The following is a 22545-nucleotide window of genomic DNA, read 5'->3' as shown; positions in this document are numbered from 1 at the left end:
TTTATAACAATGTCACCGGTTATTTTTAACGTTGACTTTTTTTTATATTGTGAGACATAATAAATTCAATTCTAGCTTATCTTGAAGAGAGGTAACTAGAGAACTTAAGATAAGTGAACTAAATCAAAATTAACACAAGTCAAAATCAAGTTAAATCAATATGGTTTCTGTCTAATAAACTTAATAGTCAAATCGATATCTCACTATATTTAATTTAAGTGACATAATGAATTCAATATAAATTAAATTTAACTTAAATTGAATTCAAAAAATCTAGATCTAACTAATGACCTAGATTAAAATTTGAATTTAAAGTGGATTTTTTAAAATAGATCCAATCTATTTTATTGAATTTAAATTAGATTTAGACTAAATTTTAAAAAATCCAAGGTGTCTTTTATTTTTAGTAATTTTTACTTGGTCTTTAAAATTTTAGATGACAGATACATAGAAAAAATTAAAATCTTTAATTTGTAAATAAATAAATTTTAAATTAAAAGTTTTAGTTTATTTTATTATTTCTTTTAGAAATCTTTATATAGAAGTATCTCTAAAACATATATCTATATTGGAAAAATCTACGTCATTATCCTTTCTTTGACATTTCCACTTGACTGAGTCACGGATAACACTATGCAGATCATGTTCACCACCTTGTATACTTATTCTGCGTTATAAAATAAAGATTTCACTAAAAATCTGTCCGTGACATTGAATACACACAATTTTTAGGCATCTCTGAAATTATCAGGTAAGTGAAAACCAAAATGGTGTCACAGACAGTTGAACTCCTAAAGAAGGAGATTCCTCTGGAGCAGGAATCGGTAGTTTTAGCTGAAGATACAGTAAATGGTCTTGTTCTTGTGGACATCATAAATGGCTTCTGCACAGTTGGTGCTGGAAATCTGGTATCTGCTTTAGATTCCTTTCATATACCCTCATGTCTATGTGTGACTGTGTGCGTGTATCTTTAATGTTTTCAATCTTTATAATCTAAATATTCTTGCTGCACCAAAGATTATAGATATATGGATGAAATTTTCAGGCTCCAAGAGAACCCAATAGACAGATTCGGGGAATGATCAATGAATCAGCAAGGCTAGCTAGAGTATTCTGTGAGAAGAAATTGCCAGTTATGGCTTTCTTGGATTCTCACCATCCTAACAAGCCAGAGGATCCTTATCCCACTCACTGTATTATTGGCTCTGATGAATCAAATCTGGTTCCTGGTGAGCAATTAGTTATTCAGATATTGACATATATTTTCATTTTCTGACACAATTCTCATTAATGGTGTTTATTACTACCAAAAAAGTTTCAAATGGATTTCCTTGGAGTTCAAAATAATGATATTACTAACCCAGTTCTGCAGAGTGGAAATACTTGTAAATTTTGGCGATAGATTGCTGAAAATCTTAGATCAATCATAGATAGAATTAATTTACAGTTTGAAACTAATTTTGTTGAAAATCTTAGATCAATCATAGATAAAAACCACTCTCTTTTGAATATCTGTTTTACTTTCAGTTGAAATTGATTGGAAGTTTTGATAGGTTTAAAAGTTCAACATTGTTTAATTGCTTAAGCGTTGAGACGAAGAATAGTTTACAAACATCATTCTTCCTCAACATACTTTCTCTCTGAGCTCATGGCATGTCTTGTTATTTTTGGTCTCAGAGTTAAGATGGCTGGAGAATGAAGCAAATGTAACAATAAGGCGAAAGGATTGTTTTGACGGATATGTGGGCTCAATAGAAGAAGATGGTACTAACGTTTTTGTAGATTGGGTGAAAAAGAATAAGATAACAACAGTGAGTGTTTGTTTATTTATTCTAATGTTGTACTATTTAGGCATGAAGATGTGAAATCGTTTTCTTGAAACCATTAACTCATTTAGTTTCTATCTCGGTGAAGCTGGTGGTTGTAGGTGTGTGCACAGATATCTGTGTTCTAGATTTTGTATGTTCCACAATGTCAGCAAAAAATCGTGGTTTTCTGAATCCTTTAGAAAACGTGGTGGTGTATTCACGTGGCTGTGCTACCTTTGATATCCCTCTGGAAGTAGCCACAGATACCAAAGGAGCTTGGGCACATCCACAGGTACATACATACATATATGACTGTTCATGAATATAGAATGTGTTTGCTCCAAAAGTGATTCACGATGTGCAGAAGTTAAGTTATATGTTTAATGCATTCTGGTGATGTCTGTCATTTGCAGGAGTTTATGCATCACGTAGGGCTCTATATGGCCAAAGAAAGGGGAGCCAAAATAGCAAGGGAAGTGTTAATTGGTGCACCTGAGAAGGTTTAATATATAAACGTGATTTGTAATATTTTTCAGGTTATGTTTGGAGTTTGGAACGTACTACTTATGAATAAGTTCTCTGTAAAAGGTATCTAATGATACATATACATATGGTAGGTCCGATAAGTTATAAGGGATTATGTACATAAGGTTTATTGCTAAATAAAAATTTTCGCTCGTGTTTGTGCCGGAGATTTCAACCACTCCAAACAAAAATTGAAAAATCTATGATATTTAAATTATTTATAATTAAATTCTTTACTCTTTTTAAAATATCTTGTTTGGAAAACAATTGAAATATTTTTCTTTATTTAGATTAAGTAACTAAATTTCTTCTTTAGAATAAATATTTTAAATTGGGATTTTATACTAAAATATAAAGTTTTATGATTAAATTTTACCAAAAAAGTATTAGTCAAATTTAAATATCAATAATATTTTATAATTTTATTTTTTAGTATTAGATAATATTTAATACTTTAAAAAAATAACAGTATTAATACTTTTTAATATTGAATCATATTTACTAATTATTCACTTCAACAACATAAAATGATCTAGTTAGGAAAGTTGAAATCGCAAGAGATAATAGAAAAGCTAAGTATCATTAATGAAATTTTTTTAATCCAAGTGAATGTGTAAATTATATATAGTCAAAAGGTAGGAATTTTAATGGTAATTGATTTTTCAGTGAGAATTTAAAGTTATGATGTCAAACGATATGATTTTACTTATATAAAAAAGAAATATAAATGATATGTATAAATCATCGTTTTATCATTTAGGAAAATGATACTTGAACAACCATTTTTGACAACATTTAAACACGCGCACACGTGTCAAAATCTGAGTGGTCCATTTTCATTTAATTTTTTCAACTGGACCACTCAGATTTTGACACGTGTGCGCGTGTCTAAATGTTGTCAAAAATGGTTGTTCAAGAAACATTTTCCTATCATTTAATGTGTTTTACGATCTCTCATCCTTCAAATAATAAGTCTTTTTAACATCCTCTTTTAATCCTATTTAGCATCCAATTTCACTTCCATTCCACGTTTACCTTATTTTCAAGAGTGTAACAACATACCAAACAAGTGGAATGGTCTACAACTAAAACAAACGAGTAAATGTATTTACTAAAGTTTGACATCACTTTGGATCACTTTTGTTTTTCTATTCCTTCCACTTTTCAAAAATGTTTGCAGTTCTTCTTACAATGTCACAACGTAGGGTAGTCAAAGAAAGCTCATCAATCAATCGTTTATCCGTAAAGTGAGAGTATTTTATATGTTATATATACTTCAAAAATTAAGTTTTAAGATTTTTCTTTCTTGTTTTATTTTTCATTTTGCTCTCTCTCTCTCTCTCTTCATGTTTGCTCCTCTCACATTCCTTGTGTCCCTACCAGCTTGTGTTTGGATCTCTCCTACTCCAACACTAGCTTTGGGAGAGTGAGTTCCAAAATAAACTTGACACTCCCTGGCACAGTCGACGACCGCTAACATCAATGCCAAATACATGGATCAAGACAACAAAATCACCAAACAATGGTGGTTGTGATATTTTGTCTGAGGATCGAATATCCCTCATCAGAATTACACGGTCATCATTGTTTTGGCCTTCCTCCTCCCTTCTATGTTTCTCCGTCTGGAATTTTAGGGTTAGGTTAGGTGTTTTGACAGAGAGGCAGAGATTGGGAAAAAGGGAGTCATTGAAAATAAAAAGTGAAAGAAAAACCTGGATCATTGATTTAGAGTAAACGAGATCTAACAGTTTTCGGAGTTTCTCACGATGAGGGAGATATAACTGACTACCTTCCCGTGCTAGCCTTCACCTATGTTCAGTTTTCCAAACAAGTAATTATGCGTCAATAAATTCAGTACAAGATATGAACTAACTGGGCATACTCTGCTAAGCTCATCCTCATGTGAGATGGAAAAGGAAGGCAACTACAGTTGTCATCAAATTTCTGTATTCAAAATTTGGCTTCATATTTCGGAGCACCTTCAATTTGTTGACTAGATATAAGAGTTAATGAGGAAGATAAAGCCAAAAACCTCATAATAGGATTCAAGGTAAGAAGAAAAAATTGTGATGAAAATCTCATCGTAACAGAAAGAACAATGATATTATGAATTTTATGATACATATATAACTTATAAGAAAAACTAGGAACAATGTACAAAGTTGATGGAATGAAGACTAGTACATTGTGCTTCGGTGCTGGTATTACTAATCCCTCTTCAGTCTATAGTTAGTCAAGCTACACCTACCAATGCTTAAGATACCAGTCATCTGAGTTCTAGACAAGTAGCCCATTGCTCAGTCTCTGCTACTCGGCAGAAAGCTAGTGGTTAAAATATTTAAAGCTGTACATCAGAGTCAGATAGAAAGCCAAACAACAAAATCAGCAATCAGAGAAAATTCATGTTCACGGAAAGAATCATGAAACACCTACACGTAGTTGAAGTGAAGACAATGGATACCTCAAATGGAACCCTGCAGTGATTGATGATATCTTCCATTGAAGCACAGTTTTAGCATTCCAAAAAACCTAGAACCTATACAAATTAGACATATTAAATAAATTTCCAACATGATACGGTTAACAATTTAAATATTTAGAATCACCCATACACTTCATGACAATTTCACTAGAAACCAAAACCAAAATATACAGAATAAAAAACTTAAATATTTAGCAACCCAGCAATCGAAATTTGAAACCAGAAAGTCCATTTAATAGTTCTTTGCTGTCTTCTGACCAAACATAAAGCTTCATATTAAAAGCGAGTAAATAATTATTGATTGCTTTAATGTGTAATAGGGACTAGAGTATTACATAGTGTTCAAGGCCATCTGTGGATTGGTAGTAAAGGGTGGAATGTAAAGGCATGAAGTGGAAGGAGAAATTATTCCACCGTTGAGTTTGAATAGGAAAGGAACATAATGGAAGAAGATGGATCATAATCCATTTCATCCATGGCTTAACCCGAATTTTCTTCCCCAAAATTTTGGGATGCACTTGATGGAACAGAGCTTTTAGATCATAGAATAAGTATTTTATCTTTATTAATGATCAACCTTATAAGACAATCTTCTAATCCTAAGTAGTATTATCAGCTGATGCTACAATCTTTGAATTCAGTCGTTAATTTAGTCATCTCTTAATCCTTTCCATGTCTTCTTTCCAACAATTATTGACTTGAGAAACTGAAACCTTCGCCTATCCTTTAGACATCCGCTATATCCCTAACAGAATATTCTGAACCAGCTGCCTTTTCAGTTGACCTTGTAACTGTTAATGAGGTAATCGGTGACTCACATTATGATCTAGTGTCTTCTGCTCTATATCTACCAAGTAGTGTATAATATCAATTGCTCCCAGAAAAAAAAATTGTTGCATTCCTTTTCCTATTTTTAGTAGTTTGAGCTATAATCATTGACTCAAACCAAAACCACGTGTAGTCATATCATCCTTGGCCTTTGTGTTTGATCCTCGGAACAGGCACGGACTCATTTAGGATGAAAACATGGCAATTACTAATGAAACTCCTACTCTTCTATCTAGCAGCAGCAAGGCACTAGAAAAATGGTCTAACAGAGCAAATAGATACTGATATAGCTGTTGTTAGATCAAACTGCCAAATCAGAATAATAGGATATAGAGGTTTAGTTAATTTTTTAGATAATCGTACAGAAGTGTCACACAAGTTTCATTACTCACAAATAAAAGAAAAGCAACGCAGTGACAAATCTTCTCATGATTCCCATTTCATAGTATACGCCTTTGATTCTGGATTTACAATTATATTACATTACTTCAATTCAATGTAATAATTTAATAGAGATTTGCTGGCAGCTATTTATCACCTATATGTGTTGCCAACAAGTCAAAAGGTAGATTCTGCTCCATTTCCAAGTTCTAAAACTTAAAAAACATGATATAAAGATTTCTCTCAAAGGTTACATAACATATGCTTCAAATTAAGGTCTTTTGGAGTTTATTATATTTTGCTTTTGAATTTAAACAAAATGCTCTCGACTATTGAATATAGTTTTAGTGAAAAGCAATATGGGAATAATCTCCCTTATGTAGAAAATACACAGGATATTTATTATATTTATATTAAAGGAATATAGGCTAAGTTCAAAATACAAATAAAAATAATAACAAAGTAATTAAAGATAAAAAAATAAATATAAGATATCTATTTAAGATATCTAATAATCTAATATATCTAACACTCTCCTTGCATACAAATCATAATACCAAATTTGTTACAAATATAATCAATTCTCAGTCCCATAAAGACTTAGTAAAAATATCTATTATTTGATCACTTTAGTTAATAAACTCAATCTTGATGTCTCTCGATACAACCTTCTCTCGAATGAAATAAACTCAATCCCCTCTCATGAAAGACATGACTAGAACTAATATGAAGAACAACTTGATTGTTATATTTAAGTGTCATTTGAGTGACATCTTTAAATTGTAACTCTCTAAGCAATTGCTTAAAACAACCAAGCTCACAAGGGTTGAGGCCATAGCTCTATAATTTGCTTCTACATTAAATCTTGCCACAATACTTTGTTTCTTGCTTTTTCAAGAGATCAAATTACCACCAATGGAGACAAAATATTCAGATGTAGATCTTCTTCTAGATTAACCCATTCAGCATCTGAATAACAAACAACTCTTGTATGGTTATTTGAACCATATAACAACTCTTGTATGGTTATTTGAACCATATAACAACTCTTGTATGGTTATTTGAACCACATAACAACTCTTTTCCAAGAGATCCTCTAATGTACTTTAATATACGGATAACTATATTCCAATGATCTTCATATGGAGAATTAAGAAATTAGCTTACCACATTGACTCTCAAGCCAAAGTTTAATGTATGATGCCCAAGTCAAATAATTAGTGCTATCTAACTTATCAATAGACAAGTGAACATCGACATAGTTTGCTAAGATCTTTGATCTGAAAATGGTGACAAAGATGTTGTTTCATCTGGAAGATGCCATGGTTGTCATTGCCGGTGAGAACGATGTCATCAACATATACTATGAAGTAGACACATCCAACACTCGAGTGACGATAAAAGACTAAACGATCTGCCTCACACCAAGTCATACCAAATTGTTGAACAACATTGCTAAATTTTCCAAACCAGGCCCTAGGAAACAGTTTTAGACCGTATAAAGATTTGCAAACACAACATATCAACCCAAAAGACTCCCACTAAGCAACACATCATGGAGGTTGCTCTATATAATTCTCTTCCTACAAATCTCCATTGAAGAACACATTTTTGACATCTAGTTAATGAAGAGGCCATTGTTGAAGAGCAGACATGGCTATATCAGAAGAAGAATGACCTTTAAAGTAAAAAGGAGACTCATTGAAAGTGACATCTACAGAAACAAAAAAACGATTAAGATAATGAGAAAAACACATTTGAGTGATCGAGGAGATAACTTATCAAGACCAGGACTAAAATTATGAATAAAACATGTAGATCCAAAAACTTTTACAGGTAAGGGATGAAGAGATTCATTAGAAAATAAAATAAAATGAGGTATTTTATTATCCAAAACGACAGAGGGTGTACGATTAATGAGATAAAATAAAGAATAGCATCACCCAACAATATTGAGGAACCTCACCATAAACTAAAAGTGTTTGTTTCAATAAGATTCCATGCTCATCCACCTCATTTTGTTGAGGTGTATAAGCACATGAAGTTTGACAGAGAATGTCATAAGAAGCAATAAATTATTTAAAAGAATGGAAAATGAGAAGCAATAAATTATTTAAAAGAATGGAAAATGAGAAGCAATAAATTATTTAAAAGAATGGAAAAGATATTCGCAACACTTTGCAAAGTCCGAATAAAAACACCAAACTGAGTTTTAATTTCATTAAAAAAAGATTGAAATATATAAATAATTGAGAATGATTTTTCAATAAAAACAATGAAGTACATATGAAATAATCATCAATAAAAGTAACAAAATATTGAAAACTTAAATTAGACTTAACACAACTAAGTCTCCAAATGTCAGAGTGAACTAAGACAAAAGGGGACGAAACACGTTATGAGACATTACGAGGAAAGGAATTACAATTATGTCACACACCAAACTGGATAACTTGGATAAGCTGGGAATACACTGCTATAATTTGGCAAGACTGGGATGACCTAACTAAGCATGAAGAAGATTATGAGACTCCACAATTGTGCCAACATGTGTGGAAGGACGGAGATGATAAAGACTATGAGACTCACATCCGATGCCAATCACTTGTCTCGAACTCCAGATATATAAACAAACAAAATGTTTGGTAAAAGAAATAACACAATCAAGAGAACAAGTTAAATGACTAATGGATAATAAGTTAAAAGGAGACCCATAGACATAAAGAACATTACCAATGGAAAAAGGTTAATAGTCCCAGTACCATGAGCTAAAACCCTAGATCCATCACCCATTGTAACAAGGTAAATTATCCAGAGAGGATAAAGAGGAAAACAAAGATTTGTTACCATTAATGTGATTAGTGGCTCCTAAGTCAAGAACCCAAAGACCGAGAGAAGAAGATAGTGTCAGACAAACCAAAGATGTACCTGTGTGTGCTACAAAAACATTGGAACTAGAAGGTTGTTGATCCTCATACCATTTCAGAAAGTTATTGATAACAATAGATTTGTTAGTGATATTAGATGAAGAAGGATCCACAACAGGTGACTATGAGGGAGGATCAGTCTAAACAACAACAACAGATCGAGGAGGACGTCAATGTAAGCATAACACCTGTGGCCTGGCTTACCACAATGGTCACACTTATGACGTCCTTTTCCATGCTTGCGAAAGCAATTGAGATCATCACGTTGAGACACTAATGTAGAGGAATCATTAGCAAAAATGTATCATTGATAGGTTTACTTAGTACACGCAAAAGAATAATAACAAAGTAAAGATAAAACATAAAGATAAGATATCTAATAGCCTACAATACATAATCTTCAAATAGGATTGGGCCTTTTAGGTTCCCATTAAACCCAATTGTAGCAAATGTTGTTATATATTACAAAAATTACAAAAATAATAAATAGGTTGGTCATGAGGCTAACACACCTTAAAAACATAAACGTTTATTGGGCTTGATAATAAATAAGGCAGACCAAATTGTTATATAAATACAAGCATTTTGTTCCACCTTTATATCATATGCAGATTTGTAAACAAATTTTATGTTTCACATATTTATTCACTGGCCATGCTAACAATATCATTTCCTAGCTTGAAAGGGAAAAATAAAATAAAAAGAACAAGAAAAAGAGAAAAAAAACTTATGCAGCAAACAAAATCCATCAGTTACTACTTCCATGACCCATGGATCTTTGATGAGAACTTACGCTGAGAATCTGAAGAAAGAATTTACAAGTCTGACATTATGAACAAAATCCTATTGTTGAAGCCTGAGCCGATTGAAGAAGACCAAAAAATGGTACTCAGGGGCCCAGTACACAAATCCAACAACTGGGCCTGCTTTTAGGTGCTGGTAAAATCAACAAAAGGCATGTTGCAATCAGAAACATTTGCACAAAGGTAAGAAAGGATAATTTCAGATTACAACAGAAAAAGGATAAAATAATAAGACAAGATTGAAGAATACAAACCTTTCCATCGAGAATCACAAGTTCACCATCAACCCATCGGGGATTTTGAAACCCTGGCTCAGCCAGCCTCCCTTCGCCTTTGTAGCGAGCAATCTGAAAATTACAACAATATTGGAGTAGAATACAGAAAAATAATAATCTAATCTTTAGTGAATTAACACCAATTTACTAAAAATTTGGGGGAGGGGAGGACCAGAGAGTTAATATCTTCAAGAAAAGTTCCATACCACACCAAACTCTTCAGGTATTATCCCTTTATGAGGTAGTTGATACCTCTTTCCAATTTTTGCGCGGAATGCCACCTAAGGTCAAGGAACATAAATGATGAGATCTATATGATACAGACAGCACGATGAGAAGCTTAGTATCAAAAAGAGAATGCAAGTCTATTGCAGACAAAAGTACCAAACTATCTCAGCCAATATAGAGTTTCCTAAAGAAAAAGAAAAAATTATCCAGTAAATACTCATGATGAAGGTAAAAGAAACTATTGATCACAAAGCATATCTCAGCACCACCAACATCTCAGTTTTTGCTAGTATGATTAAAAACTGCATTTTCCGCAGATACAGAGGTTGCTAATTTAACACCTCCTCACAAAGTAGCAAAGCATGTAGATGAAAAAATAATCATTGTTTTAGTAAAGTTTACAATATTACCTGGCCGGCTGGTACATAAGGATCTCCTGTTAGCTTTAAAGCTTCTACGTACTCATAAAACTCAAGATCTGAAGGTTCCTTGGCTCCATTGTCCTCTTGCCACTGTCCAAATCTACGTCTTAGATGAATAACTTCAGAGGAGTAAAGTCCATGTGATCCAATGTACAGACCTGATTAAAATGAAAATACATTACATGTTTTACACTGTGCTGCAGATTAAATACATCCTACATTCAGCACCTTGTGGTGACCAAATTGACAAATTCTATAGAAAATCACCATTTAAAGGATCAAAAGAAGTTGGTATTTTGATGCGATTGAAAATAGTTGACCCGGATAATTGGTGATGGTTTTGAGCCTGACTTAGTGTGAGATTTATCAATTCTCCCACCTCTTTCAGCACCTAAAAGATTGAAGCAAAACCATCATAGTCTAAGCGACTCATGGATAGATTCAACCAGATATTGAATTTTGAAAAGAAAAATAATTTGCAATATATATATATATATATATATATATATATATATATATATATATATATATATATATATATATTCAACTTCTTATACCTTTGATGGTATCTTCCCCCTGCCAATAAATTTAGCAAAGTCAAAAATCACATGATCAACTTTGCGACGACCTTGAAACTTAGCTGATTTATCAGATGAAGATTTTCCTTTGTCAAGACCAATAGGCTGATTGACTTCTTTTTCAACAGTAAATGAAAATGAACTACACCCCTTCATATCCAGCTTAGCAGGAACTCGAAGCAAATCTCTAGTGGATAGATTACTTGAAAGTTTCTGCACAAGACCACCAATAGCAATTTTAACAGCAAATTCATTCTGTTCTTCACGCTCAAAAGTTCCCATACCAGCGTTTACTTCAATCTCATCATCTCCCTCCTGCTCAGTCTCAGATTTAATATCTTCAAGTTCTAGATTTTCTACATCTTTTTCTTTCTCTCTGTCTTCGTCTTCATCATCATCATTTTCATCATCCTCATCTTCTTCGTCTTCATCTTCATCTTCATCACTTCCTTCATCTTCATCTTCATCTTCATCCTCAATTATCTGCTCAATCACATCAGATAGATCAGTGTCTACTTTCTCTGGAGTTATGACCTTGAAAACCTTCACCTTTACTCCAGGAATCATATCTTTCAAGACATTCTGAAATCCAGGCATTCCCTCCGCTGGATCATTGCCATCATTCCTATCATCACCATTTTCTGGTTCTTCAGTACTCACAACAAACAACTCACTTTTGTCTTCAGTAGATTCCATTGAACTCAGTCTCCCAGTAGCATCCAATGTTTTAGAAGACGCTGTTGGGGGTCCATGGAAGGCCCCTCTCCGCTTTAAGTACACCGCCTGAAAATCAAAAGAATATCCTGTTGTAGTATTGCTATAGGACAAGTAATAGATAAAGACTGTTTCGTATTAGTGTTAATACAATTACTAATAGAAAAATGACTATTACAATTGTTAGTCTACTTCACACTGGCTATTGCAGAATTCCTGTATGTAGGCGTATAACTAATCTCCTTCATGTGCAGGTGGCACTCTTCATACTTTAATTGTACAAACAAATCATCTTTACCTCTTCATATTCAAATTCAGTGACAATGTCATTTAACAACCTTATTAATCAAATTAATAGTTGTCTCTCTCAGGATTGCAACCATCCTCATAAATAGTTTTCTAACTAAATACCAACCAAATCTTTAAACCTTCTTCTCTTGTAAAAAATTTTATCAATTAAAATTCATAAATCTTGTTTAATCAGTAATCCTTACATAATTTCAGACATCAATGATGATAAAAAATTACATGCCATGATTATGATCATATTATTACTAATTTCAAATGATAGAAAATTTATGGAATTTTTATTACAATTTTAAAAATAATTCATTATTTTTTTAAAAGTAAATTAATGTATGTTTAATCATTATAAAATAAAGAGAGAAAAGTCCAAGGTTAGTAGCTAAGGAGAAAGATTTATATGGTTGATAATTACTAGTATGGAAGATAAACAATTACCTATTAAACTACCAGTTTTTTAATTACTAAAATATAGGAATTTAACTGCTTTAAGTTGAGTAAAATTGTTTTGATTTTTTTCTAATAAAACTGTGTAAAGTGCTAATCTACTTGCTACACATGAAGGGGGTAGGTTAGCATATCCCTTAAGCGAATATGCACTTCAGGTCAGACAGACACCATAAATTTCCAAAACAATCATTTTAATTCATCAAATAAGGAGCAAAGCTACAAGGTGAAGAATAAGACTCAAATTAGTTTTGCCTCATTTTTAACCCAGAAGAATACAAGTTAAAATGGACAAAATACAACTTTGTATTTAGGGAAACTCAGCATGAAGCCATGAGCTCAAAATCATTGAATAGAGGCACCTTAGTGCAGAAACTTCACTAATCTGAGAATGTATGTCCATTAAAACCTAAGATAATGCAAACACAAGGAAGTAACACTGCTGAAGTTTGTTTGAATCTAACACCAGAAAGAAATTCAACCCAAAAGTGCTCCATTAATAAAAATACAACTCGGCACCACCCCATCAATAATCCAAATTGGTTGCTTTATCTGGATTATGAATTAGATGCAATATGCTTCATTCTTGAATATAATCCCACGTACTATTCCATCATCCAAGGATATTTTAAACTGAATAATTAGCAGAAAACTTGTTTGACAGTAAACATAGAAGGTGGTCCTTAGCATACCCATATATTCAGATTTTACATAAGAGAACAGAATCCAGATAGAGCACAATGTTTTGTTTATGAAAACTCATAATTTAGATCAAATTTTAGAGAAGATTGCTTTCTGTTTATATAGTGAAGATCCCGCATGTACAATAGAAATTATGGGTCAGTCAAGAAGAGATACCTGTGACTTGAATTCACCTGTTTTATCCATTGTAAGAAAAATTTCAAATAGAGGAATGCCAGCTGCAGATGTTGCAAGTTGCCTAAAAAAATATAGTAAACGGGTTAACACCAGAAAGACAACAAGGCAGTGGCAGGCTCACCTAAAATATTTCATGTACAGATATTCCTCAAAGTTTATAAGAAAATTAAAACAAGGCAAGTAAATAATAAATTAATTCCATAAGAAAGATTTCAGCAAAGACAACAAATGCCATTGTAAATACTTGCACACGTAAATCTACACAAAGAATGAGTGTATACAATTTTATCAAATGATAATGTGAGCATATAACAACCAGATTCATAGAATTCACCATTAAGATTTCCCATAATAATAATTATTTCAAATTTCAATATTATTCAGTGCCAAAGAAAGCATGGAGAATAAACTGTTAGCTCATCAAATTGGTTAAAAGCTATAGCTATTGATTCCTGTAGCAATTTAAAATTAATTCCAGCTAAATTTTTAAAAGAGAGTCAAAGACAAGGTTAGTAAAGATAGACAAATCAGACTCTAAATTAGCTCATTACAGAACAGAAACAATAAAAATGATGAGGGTTGAAGGCAAGGCAATGCAATACTCTCATAGTTACGTCATTCAACAAACTTCTCTAAGATTAGAATAACAATATCATTACTCCCTGACAATCCAACCTTTTATTTTAGTTTATGAACACGTGAAATATACAAAATACATACATTAAGTTCAGTCTCATATACAACTATTCTGTAGTAATCAGGAACAAAATGTTAAAACAACATGGTAGTAGAGAAAGATGTTTCATTTCAAGTCATTATCATAAGTGTGAACAGACAAAATGGAGAGAATGTTGAAAGGTTAACCAAACTAATAAGGCAGATGGCAAGAAATAGATCAAATTGAATATGTTTAATCCTTTGTTCAATCAGACAAAATATGCATAGCTGATGACTATCATATCTTAATCTAACTAGGGGACAGTTGGCTAATGCAATTTCACACTCTGTAGAATACATATAACTATAGGCCACCTCTAACAACGAGGAGGGAAATTGGTTGAGGCAGAAATCTAACAGTGACTAACTGATCTCCCTGAATCATTATTTATGCATAAAGAAACTAAGGCTACAAGAGTATAAGCACATAAGCTGGTCCATATTCCTAAACTTATTTGAGTTTATATGCTGCTACAATAGACATTTATGAATTATAAAGCACTTTGAATTTTTGACCATGTTTGGATGAGCTTATTATATGGGATTCATAAACACACAAAAGCTACTTTGTGGCTAAGACTAACAGAAACAATAATCACAAAAATGGGTTAAATTAATCCGAACAAAAGATCACAGTTCCTACGTTTTAGTTTGGAATAATTAGAAATGAGTTACAATATAAACAATAATTAAGTTATTCCTAATAGAAGGTGGAGTAACCCTGAACCTAAATATATCAGACACATTCACATAAGCCATTCCTCATTAGCACAAAGCATAAATGGTAGAGTACCTCCTTTAGTCCTATAACAAAGTAAGTTTTTCTTTTCAATTCACGAAAGGCTAAGATTCTACCCCACTTTTATCACCAACATGGAGAAATTACCTAGGACTATAACTCCTTGCCACATATCTTCCATGCTCAGGAGTTATACGAATAATTAGACCATGTGGATCTTTAACATCTTCAGAAATACCAGCCCACCATCCCACCTACATCAGCAAATGCAAGTCGATTCAAAAGAACTTCTATTGAATATTGATAAATTCAAGAGATATAAAATCAAAATCACAAACCAAATTCAGATGTTTAAAGCAGTGCAGTTTATTGGCAGAGCATACGGCACTAAAATGTCACATCAAGGCATCAATCTTTCTGATAAATAAATATATAAAGAATGAAATCCTGCAACTCATGCAAATGAACTAGAACCATGATAAAAACCAATGAAATAACGCCCCCTAAAATCTAAAAACACTATAAAAAGTAAACCAAGCATGCTCACAAATGGATTTTTATTTGCTATCTTCTAATATTGACTGTCATTAGATCCCACGGCCAATTGCAAGGTCTAAGAATAAATTCACTTTAAATGAACTCCTGATGACCAAAAAAGTAGAAAGGGAAGTCTTATCTTGATGGTTGAAAGAAACTTGCAACCAAGTTACAGATATTGAACCAGAGCTACAAGTATTGCTAGGGCTACCCTTTCACATTACATCTGACATTCTATTTCCACCAGAATGCAAAGATATTCATGCAAGTTGCATTAAACAACTCTATCAGAACTCACAAGTCCAGCGCCAGCTTTATCTCTTAAGAAAGCTGCATCACCATACCGCTCCTCTTTAATGGCTCTCTGGAAGTTTGGAAAACATACAAACAGATTTAAAATGTATATATGAATGGGGTTGTTAAAAAAGAAAGAACAAAAATTGGTAGCTAGTATGGAAAAGTTTTGGCTATCAAAGGAGCATCATGTAGTCAAAATTCTTACGTTGAGATAAGACATCACTCTTCCAACACTGTCATGGTTAGCTGCAGCCGCAAAAGCCACCTTTAGCCTGGCGGCATCTTCGTAGTCCTCCAAATACACAGCCCGACTTAACTGAGACTGTCAAGCACAAAATCTGTCAGCAATTAATTCTCACTAAACCAAAACGATTAAACTTAGACGAGAGTTCAAAATATAACAAATCCATCTTAAAAGTATATCATACGATATACCATGAGCACGTAAAACAACTTTGATAGCGTTAATAATAGATTCCTTCATGTAATACTTGCCATTCAATTTTGGCAAAACACCCATTTAAGACTATTAACTGTTATCCAAGCAAAAATTTGTAACTTGGAATCACATCAAGCAAAAATTTGTAACTTGGAATCATTTCGGGAACAGTTCCATCTTCACACTAACAAATTTCATCCGTCAATTAAATTAGGCAGAATGCCTAATTTAAGCGAAACAAAGTTGCTTGAGTAAAAAATAAAAATACTGAACTACTTTTGAAACTCCTCAGAAAATAAATTCATTTTTTTCTCGAAGCAAAAAAACCGCATTAAAATCGATTCACGATAAAAAAAATTAGTTACACGTAATTAGAGGACGCGAATTGAAAAACAAAAACAAAAAAAGCAGTGCACCTTGAGAATTGAGAGGAGACGCTCTTGCTCGTCAATTTCCTCGAAATGCCGGCGCCATCGATCCCAATCCCAATCCTCGTCGAGGCCAGCCGCGCGGCTACGATCTTCGACGGCGTCCCCGAAGGACTTCCAGTAAGAATCGACACGCTTGGCGACCTCGGAGAAGTGGTGCAGCACGGAATCCCAACCGCGTTTGGCGCCGCTGCGGTCGTCGGAGGAGATGCAGCGGCAGGGAGAAAAGGAAGGTAAAGAAAGGAGCGACGGCGTTCGCGCGGGAAACGGAACGGCAAGCTTCTGGTTAGGGAAGGTGAGGGTTGGAGCGGTCATGGAAGCCATGCGAGAGAAAGAGAGAGAGTGAAAGGAACGAATGGATATGCGTGTGTGTGAGAGTATGTGTTGGAAGGAGATTGGAAAGAATATGCTGTTGATGATGTTGTTGCTAAATGGTGAGGTGATAGATTATTGTTGTTGCTGCTGTTTAGTTAGTAAATAATGTGAATGTGAATGTAAAGTGAATGCGAAGGAACATGAGGCTAGAAAGTTGGGTGTGAAATTTTGAGGGACGGATCTTCATGCCTCCATAGATTTTCTAGCGTCAAGGGATAAGGATCAATTTTCTTTTTCTTTTTCTTTTTCTTCTCCTTCTTTCTTACTTATTTTCGCATTTATTTTATTTTTCTTTTTAACGGTTGGTGTTCATAGGTTTGGTTCGGGTCAATGGGTTGTCATTCAAAAAGGTAAAAACATTTGCCAACAGGTGGCACTAACCCAATATTTTATCCATTAATAACCATGGATTAGGCAAAACCACATAGTGTCATTAATTTTTTTCTTCTTTTAAATTTAGAGCTCTACCAGTTTGTTCAATTTTACGAAAAAATTGCAAACTATATCTTAGATTTATAAAAACATCACGTTCTGTTACCATATTGAAAATTTTGAAAATGTCACAAACTTATCTTATCTGTGAATGTTTAAAAGAAAAACCATCTTTTTCAGAACAGAAAGTATAAAATTTTACAAATTAGAAATTAAAATTCACCGAACTTATGTCTCGATAAAGTTATCTGATACAGTAATTTATTTATTTGATAATTTTAAATTTTTTTAAAAGCCAAATGATTGTTTGCATGAATAAATTAAAAAAAATGAATTTTCAGAAATTATTACAAATAATTGAAATAGTAAAATTTAAAATTCATTTAAAAAATAAGAAAATTTAAATTTACTCTATTTTTCTATATATATAGACTAGAAAAAATAAATTATTAAATATTATTTGAATATTTAAATTTTATTAATATTTTGTAAAGTTTAATTTTAAAATTTATTTTTAAAAAAATTCTAAAAAGAAAAATTCAATTACTTTATTAAAAAAAATTAAAATACAAAAAATTTAAATTAATCTATCCAAAACAAAATATTTAGAAAAAAATGCGATTTTTTTAACCCAAATAGCTATATGAACTTAAAAGAATTACATAGATAATATACTGTATGAAATATTTATACAGATAACAAATTTTTTATTTTTAGGTTAGAATTCGGCTTTTCGAAAACTAAATTTTGAATTGTGATAAGGAGAAAACTGATTAAAAAACAATTTTTTCGATAACAAAATTCTAAACTTTGATTTGAAGAAAACTGGTTGAAAAACAAATCAAAATTCAGAAATCGATTATCCAGAGACTGAATTCTGACCCTGAAGAAAAAAATATGTTATTTATGTAAAAATTTGAGTAAGTAATAATTTAAATGTTATGCATTTCAATATTTTAGAATTGTAGAAATTCTTTATCAAAATATAATGCAAAGATATTTTAGAAAACAAAATTTGGGAAATTTTAAAACTTTTAGAGTAAAATTAAATCTCAGTAGTTGAATTTAATGTTAAAAAAACAAACAAGTTCTAACATTTAAGGGAGTAACTTGTTTAAGTACAAATTTACAAGACAAGGAGCTTAATTTAGCTATAGCCAACCAAAAATAAGAAGAAAATCATTTTATCGTCATTGAAATATTTTCTATTTTAAAAATAAAATTCAATTTTTTAAGTACTGTTGGGAAGAAAATTACAGTATTAGTTAATTGAAAATCATCTCAAGTCATCTCAAATATGACTTAAATTATTTTTTACAGAAGTTAGTAGTTTAGTGTAATTATAATTGAATTTTTGAAGAGTTGTTCTAAAGTTTTCTTAAACAACCTTCGAAAACAACTGAATATGATTTCTGCTAAAGTGCACCAAATCAAACACCAATGCATGTTGAAACATTGAGAGCAGAATCTAATACAACAGAATTTACGGTTGACCGCATTGGTTATACTACAGGGCCTGAACCATAAGCAGTGAACCCAAGTTAACGGATTATTACAACACAGTTTAGGAGGCCTTTCTATGCAATAAGGGGTCAATGATGACTTGTGGCTCAAACTCTGGTTTCACATAGCGGCCGAGTGTGTCTGCATACAACTCGTACCTTGAAGTCATTCTGAAACCCCACTTGTCCTTAAACTGTCTACACAAGTTAAGGTCCATGTCTGTTATTAAAAGGCCATCCCTGTAACGAGATAGAGATGGTGTGCATGATGCATCAGGTGCTGAAACATAACTGGACCCATAAAAGTGCCCAAAATCTGCGTGTGCTGGCTTTCCATCACCAGAAGTAAATGCATTGGGGAATGTCTCAGTCCCAACGCGATTGATTGAAGCAACAAAGTAACTATTAGCTATTGCAGCATTACGTGCCTGACAAACAAAGACACTTTCAAGTCATATACTTTTAGTCTGATATCATATTCTACAAGTACAAAATCTGTCTGCTTCTAAATTTGGTTAGCAGAGGTGAAGCAGGAAAACTTATACAGGCAAATTCCTCTGAATTCAACGCATGTTGGAAGTGATATTTGTTGATTAGAAAATAGCAATAGAGATATATGTGCATGTATGACAAATCACAGAGTTTATAAAATATCAACCAATAATTGGACTTTGCACCATACCCTTTGAAGTGCATCCCACAATTTAGTTAAGTTCAATTTTCTTGTAATCACTTGTGTACAAATATCATGCTAAATCTCAAGCTATATAATTTAGCATAACATTATAGAAAAGGATATATAACCCATCACGTAAGTGCTCTGCATAAAATATAAGAACCAGAAGCAATAAAAGATTCCTGTAATATAAAGGGACTACTAACCTCTATAGGCCACATTGGCTCGCTGAGTTCACCAACAGTAGCAGAAGGGTTGAAAACAATCTCCGCACCATTCAATCCAAAGGCTAACCAATTCAAAGGATGGTGTCTACCATAACATATATTAATGGCAATCTTTCCATATACTGTTTCGAATACAGGATGGCCAGTATTTCCTTCCATATAATATGTACTCTCGTTGAAGTCCCCAACTCTGGGTATATGGTTCTGCCAAATGTTAACTGTGTTCATGAGATAGATGAAAGAGAGGTTTTGGGTATTAAAATTAGATGCAGAGAGCTTAAGGCATTACCTTCCTGTGTTTCCCAATTATATTGCCGTGATTTCCAATTACAACGGAAGTGTTCCATATAACCTCTCCATGGTTAATATCCCTCTCAAGAATTGAACTTATGATGACCATGTTATATTTCAGTGCAAAGCTTTGTAAAAATTTTGTTGATTCTCCATCAACAGGTTCTGCAAATTCACACCATCTTTTCTCTCGAGTGCAGAAGGCAAATGGCATCATCCACGCTTCCTGCAAAAGAATTATATGAAAACGTTGAAGAGTTTCAATCAACTGTGTGAAATCAATCGGCAAAAAATGCTCATACATAGGAAACCTACTTGTAAGCATAATATGTTCACTCCAGAAGAACCGGAAGCTTCAATTATTGGCTTTAGTTTCTCAAAGATAGCCTTCTTCTGGTCTGCAAAGTGAGCAGTGGTTGGAAGGGCAGTGGAGTTCTGAATCAAACCAACCCTTACTACTCTAGGTTCCCTTAGCTGTTCTTTGTCAGCAGAAAAGGAAAAGGCCTGAAATAAAGCAGATTAAAGTTCAAAATGAACTGTTAGAATTTTTGTATAGAAGATAGATACTGTGGCTAATCAATGGACTAAACCAAAACTATTATCAGTTAACCAATGAGAAAGAGTTAATAGATTCCAAAATTGATTCAACAGACAACAGACAAACAAGAAAAGAAAGATTAGCAGTTCCCTGTTCGTAGTTCATTTAGAGTACTCAGAAGGCATGAGAAAAAGGAGATATTAAAGTAAAAAGAGCATTTTGCTATAAGGCATGCCTGAATGCATACTTATATTCATTTCTTCTCTTTTTCTCATGCAACACATGCACAAGCAAGTTAACTTAATCAATCCAACATTCCTTTCATTTGTGAAAAATGAAAACACAATTCATACGGGGAAAAGTGGATCGTATCATACCTGGAGATCAAAACCATGCTCCACAGAGAGGGCAGTTGCAGATTCAGGGAGAGCAATTGTTTCAATTGCTTTTCCACAATTAAGCCCAGTAAGCAAACGGCTAACTTCCTGCAACACGATACACAACACTGAGCAAAAAAATGCAAATTTAATATGCGATTGATTCAAGCAACAACTCATGAAACCAACTTAGAAGAAAGACACGTGATCCATTTTCTGTAAAGCTAGAATAGCTTTCAAAATGATGTTGGAGATGCAAAATTTGGTTGATTTATTTACTTGGAAAATCCTGGTAAATTGTTAAAATGTTAAATTCCTTCTTAAATGTGAAAAGTCAAAGGATTATGAAAGCCCAGAATCAGATCCATTACATGTGGAAAATAAATCCCACAAACCCAGCAACTGAATCAATATAAAGAAGAGAAAAGGTGAAATAGAAACAGAACTAGTGGCATGAATATATATATATACCTGAAAGTGATGAGGATTAAGATTATCCTTGAGAAGAAGGTGAAGAGAATCGTATCCACAAATAGAGTCCTTTGGTTCTTCTTCCTTCTTCGCTTCTCCGTTCTGGCGGTTCTCCATCTCCCACTTTTACCGTCAGTTCAGAATTGCAATGCTATGATAGTATGAAATGACAATAAGGACAATAATTTGATGTGTGATGAACCAATCGGATTCACGTGGTCTTGTTTTGTTATTTTGTTTCGTTGCGTGCTATTTTAAAACGGGACGATTATAAATTTATAACAATCAAAGAGTGATTTAGTGTCTGGATTCAATCGATAACAAACGAAGGATAACCTAAGTTTGTATACAATAATTAATAAATAATAACAATTGAAAACTCTGTCCATGTAAATGTGTTTATTTTTTAATGTTATTATTCCCTATTATTTTGCTCGAGGGTAAGAAATAATTAAATATGATAATATTCTATTTTTGTTTTTATTATGTAATATTTACTCTCTTGTGATAATTAATTTATTTAAATTCAATTTTAATCTCATATTATAGTCTATGAAAGAGATGGAAAAAGTTAAATTTCAAATTTTGAATCTAAACATACCAACATTTCACAGTTAAAAAAAGGTTTAATGTCTCGGTAGGTCCTTATTTTTGGCGTGAATCTCAAATAGGTCCTTTTTCTTTTCGGCGTCTCAATTGGATCCTTTTTTGTGTAAAATTGCAGCAATTAGGGGTCTGCCGTCAAATTCAATCAACGGCGTTTAAATTTGGCCTACGTGGTATGGTGAGTGTATTCATTATCTGATGTGGCATTTAACATATATATATATATATATATTTCTGTAGTGGTCCTAAAAATGGGTAGAAAATTTACATTCAGAGGGATGAAAGAGAGTTAA

At 32.8% G+C, this 22545-nt stretch overlaps 3 protein-coding genes across 3 annotated transcripts; 1 reads left to right on the top strand and 2 right to left on the bottom strand.

The window, feature by feature from the left end:
• The first annotated feature begins 668 nt into the window (after positions 1-668).
• Positions 669-2500, top strand: LOC108337219 (nicotinamidase 1). The gene is made up of 5 exons (XM_017573696.2): positions 669-908; positions 1046-1229; positions 1678-1811; positions 1915-2100; positions 2222-2500. The coding sequence occupies exons 1-5, from the start codon at positions 768-770 to the stop codon at positions 2312-2314; spliced, it is 738 nt and encodes a 245-aa protein (XP_017429185.1). The 5' UTR covers positions 669-767; the 3' UTR covers positions 2315-2500.
• A 1847-nt stretch (positions 2501-4347) lies between these two features.
• Positions 4348-17313, bottom strand: LOC108344774 (protein EXECUTER 1, chloroplastic). Its single transcript, XM_017583267.2, has 13 exons — positions 16746-17313; positions 16096-16212; positions 15892-15957; positions 15204-15310; positions 13580-13661; positions 11237-12040; positions 10947-11070; positions 10668-10837; positions 10236-10310; positions 10009-10101; positions 9745-9887; positions 4795-4869; positions 4348-4677 (listed from the first exon to the last, which is right to left on the bottom strand). Exons 1-11 carry the CDS (start codon positions 17079-17081, stop codon positions 9795-9797), a joined length of 2067 nt encoding a protein of 688 aa, XP_017438756.1. The 5' UTR covers positions 17082-17313; the 3' UTR covers positions 4348-4677; positions 4795-4869; positions 9745-9794.
• A 1683-nt stretch (positions 17314-18996) lies between these two features.
• LOC108331356 (beta-ureidopropionase) lies at positions 18997-21894 on the bottom strand. The gene is made up of 6 exons (XM_017566009.2): positions 21647-21894; positions 21176-21283; positions 20576-20764; positions 20259-20486; positions 19949-20173; positions 18997-19494 (listed from the first exon to the last, which is right to left on the bottom strand). Exons 1-6 carry the CDS (start codon positions 21761-21763, stop codon positions 19129-19131), a joined length of 1233 nt encoding a protein of 410 aa, XP_017421498.1. The 5' UTR covers positions 21764-21894; the 3' UTR covers positions 18997-19128.
• Positions 21895-22545: the final 651 nt, after the last annotated feature.

This window comes from Vigna angularis, chromosome 1 (assembly GCF_016808095.1).
Source record: "Vigna angularis cultivar LongXiaoDou No.4 chromosome 1, ASM1680809v1, whole genome shotgun sequence".
Classification (NCBI taxonomy): Eukaryota; Viridiplantae; Streptophyta; class Magnoliopsida; order Fabales; family Fabaceae; genus Vigna; species Vigna angularis.
Note: the sequence above shows the minus strand (reverse complement) of the source record. Positions and strands in the feature narration are given on the sequence as shown.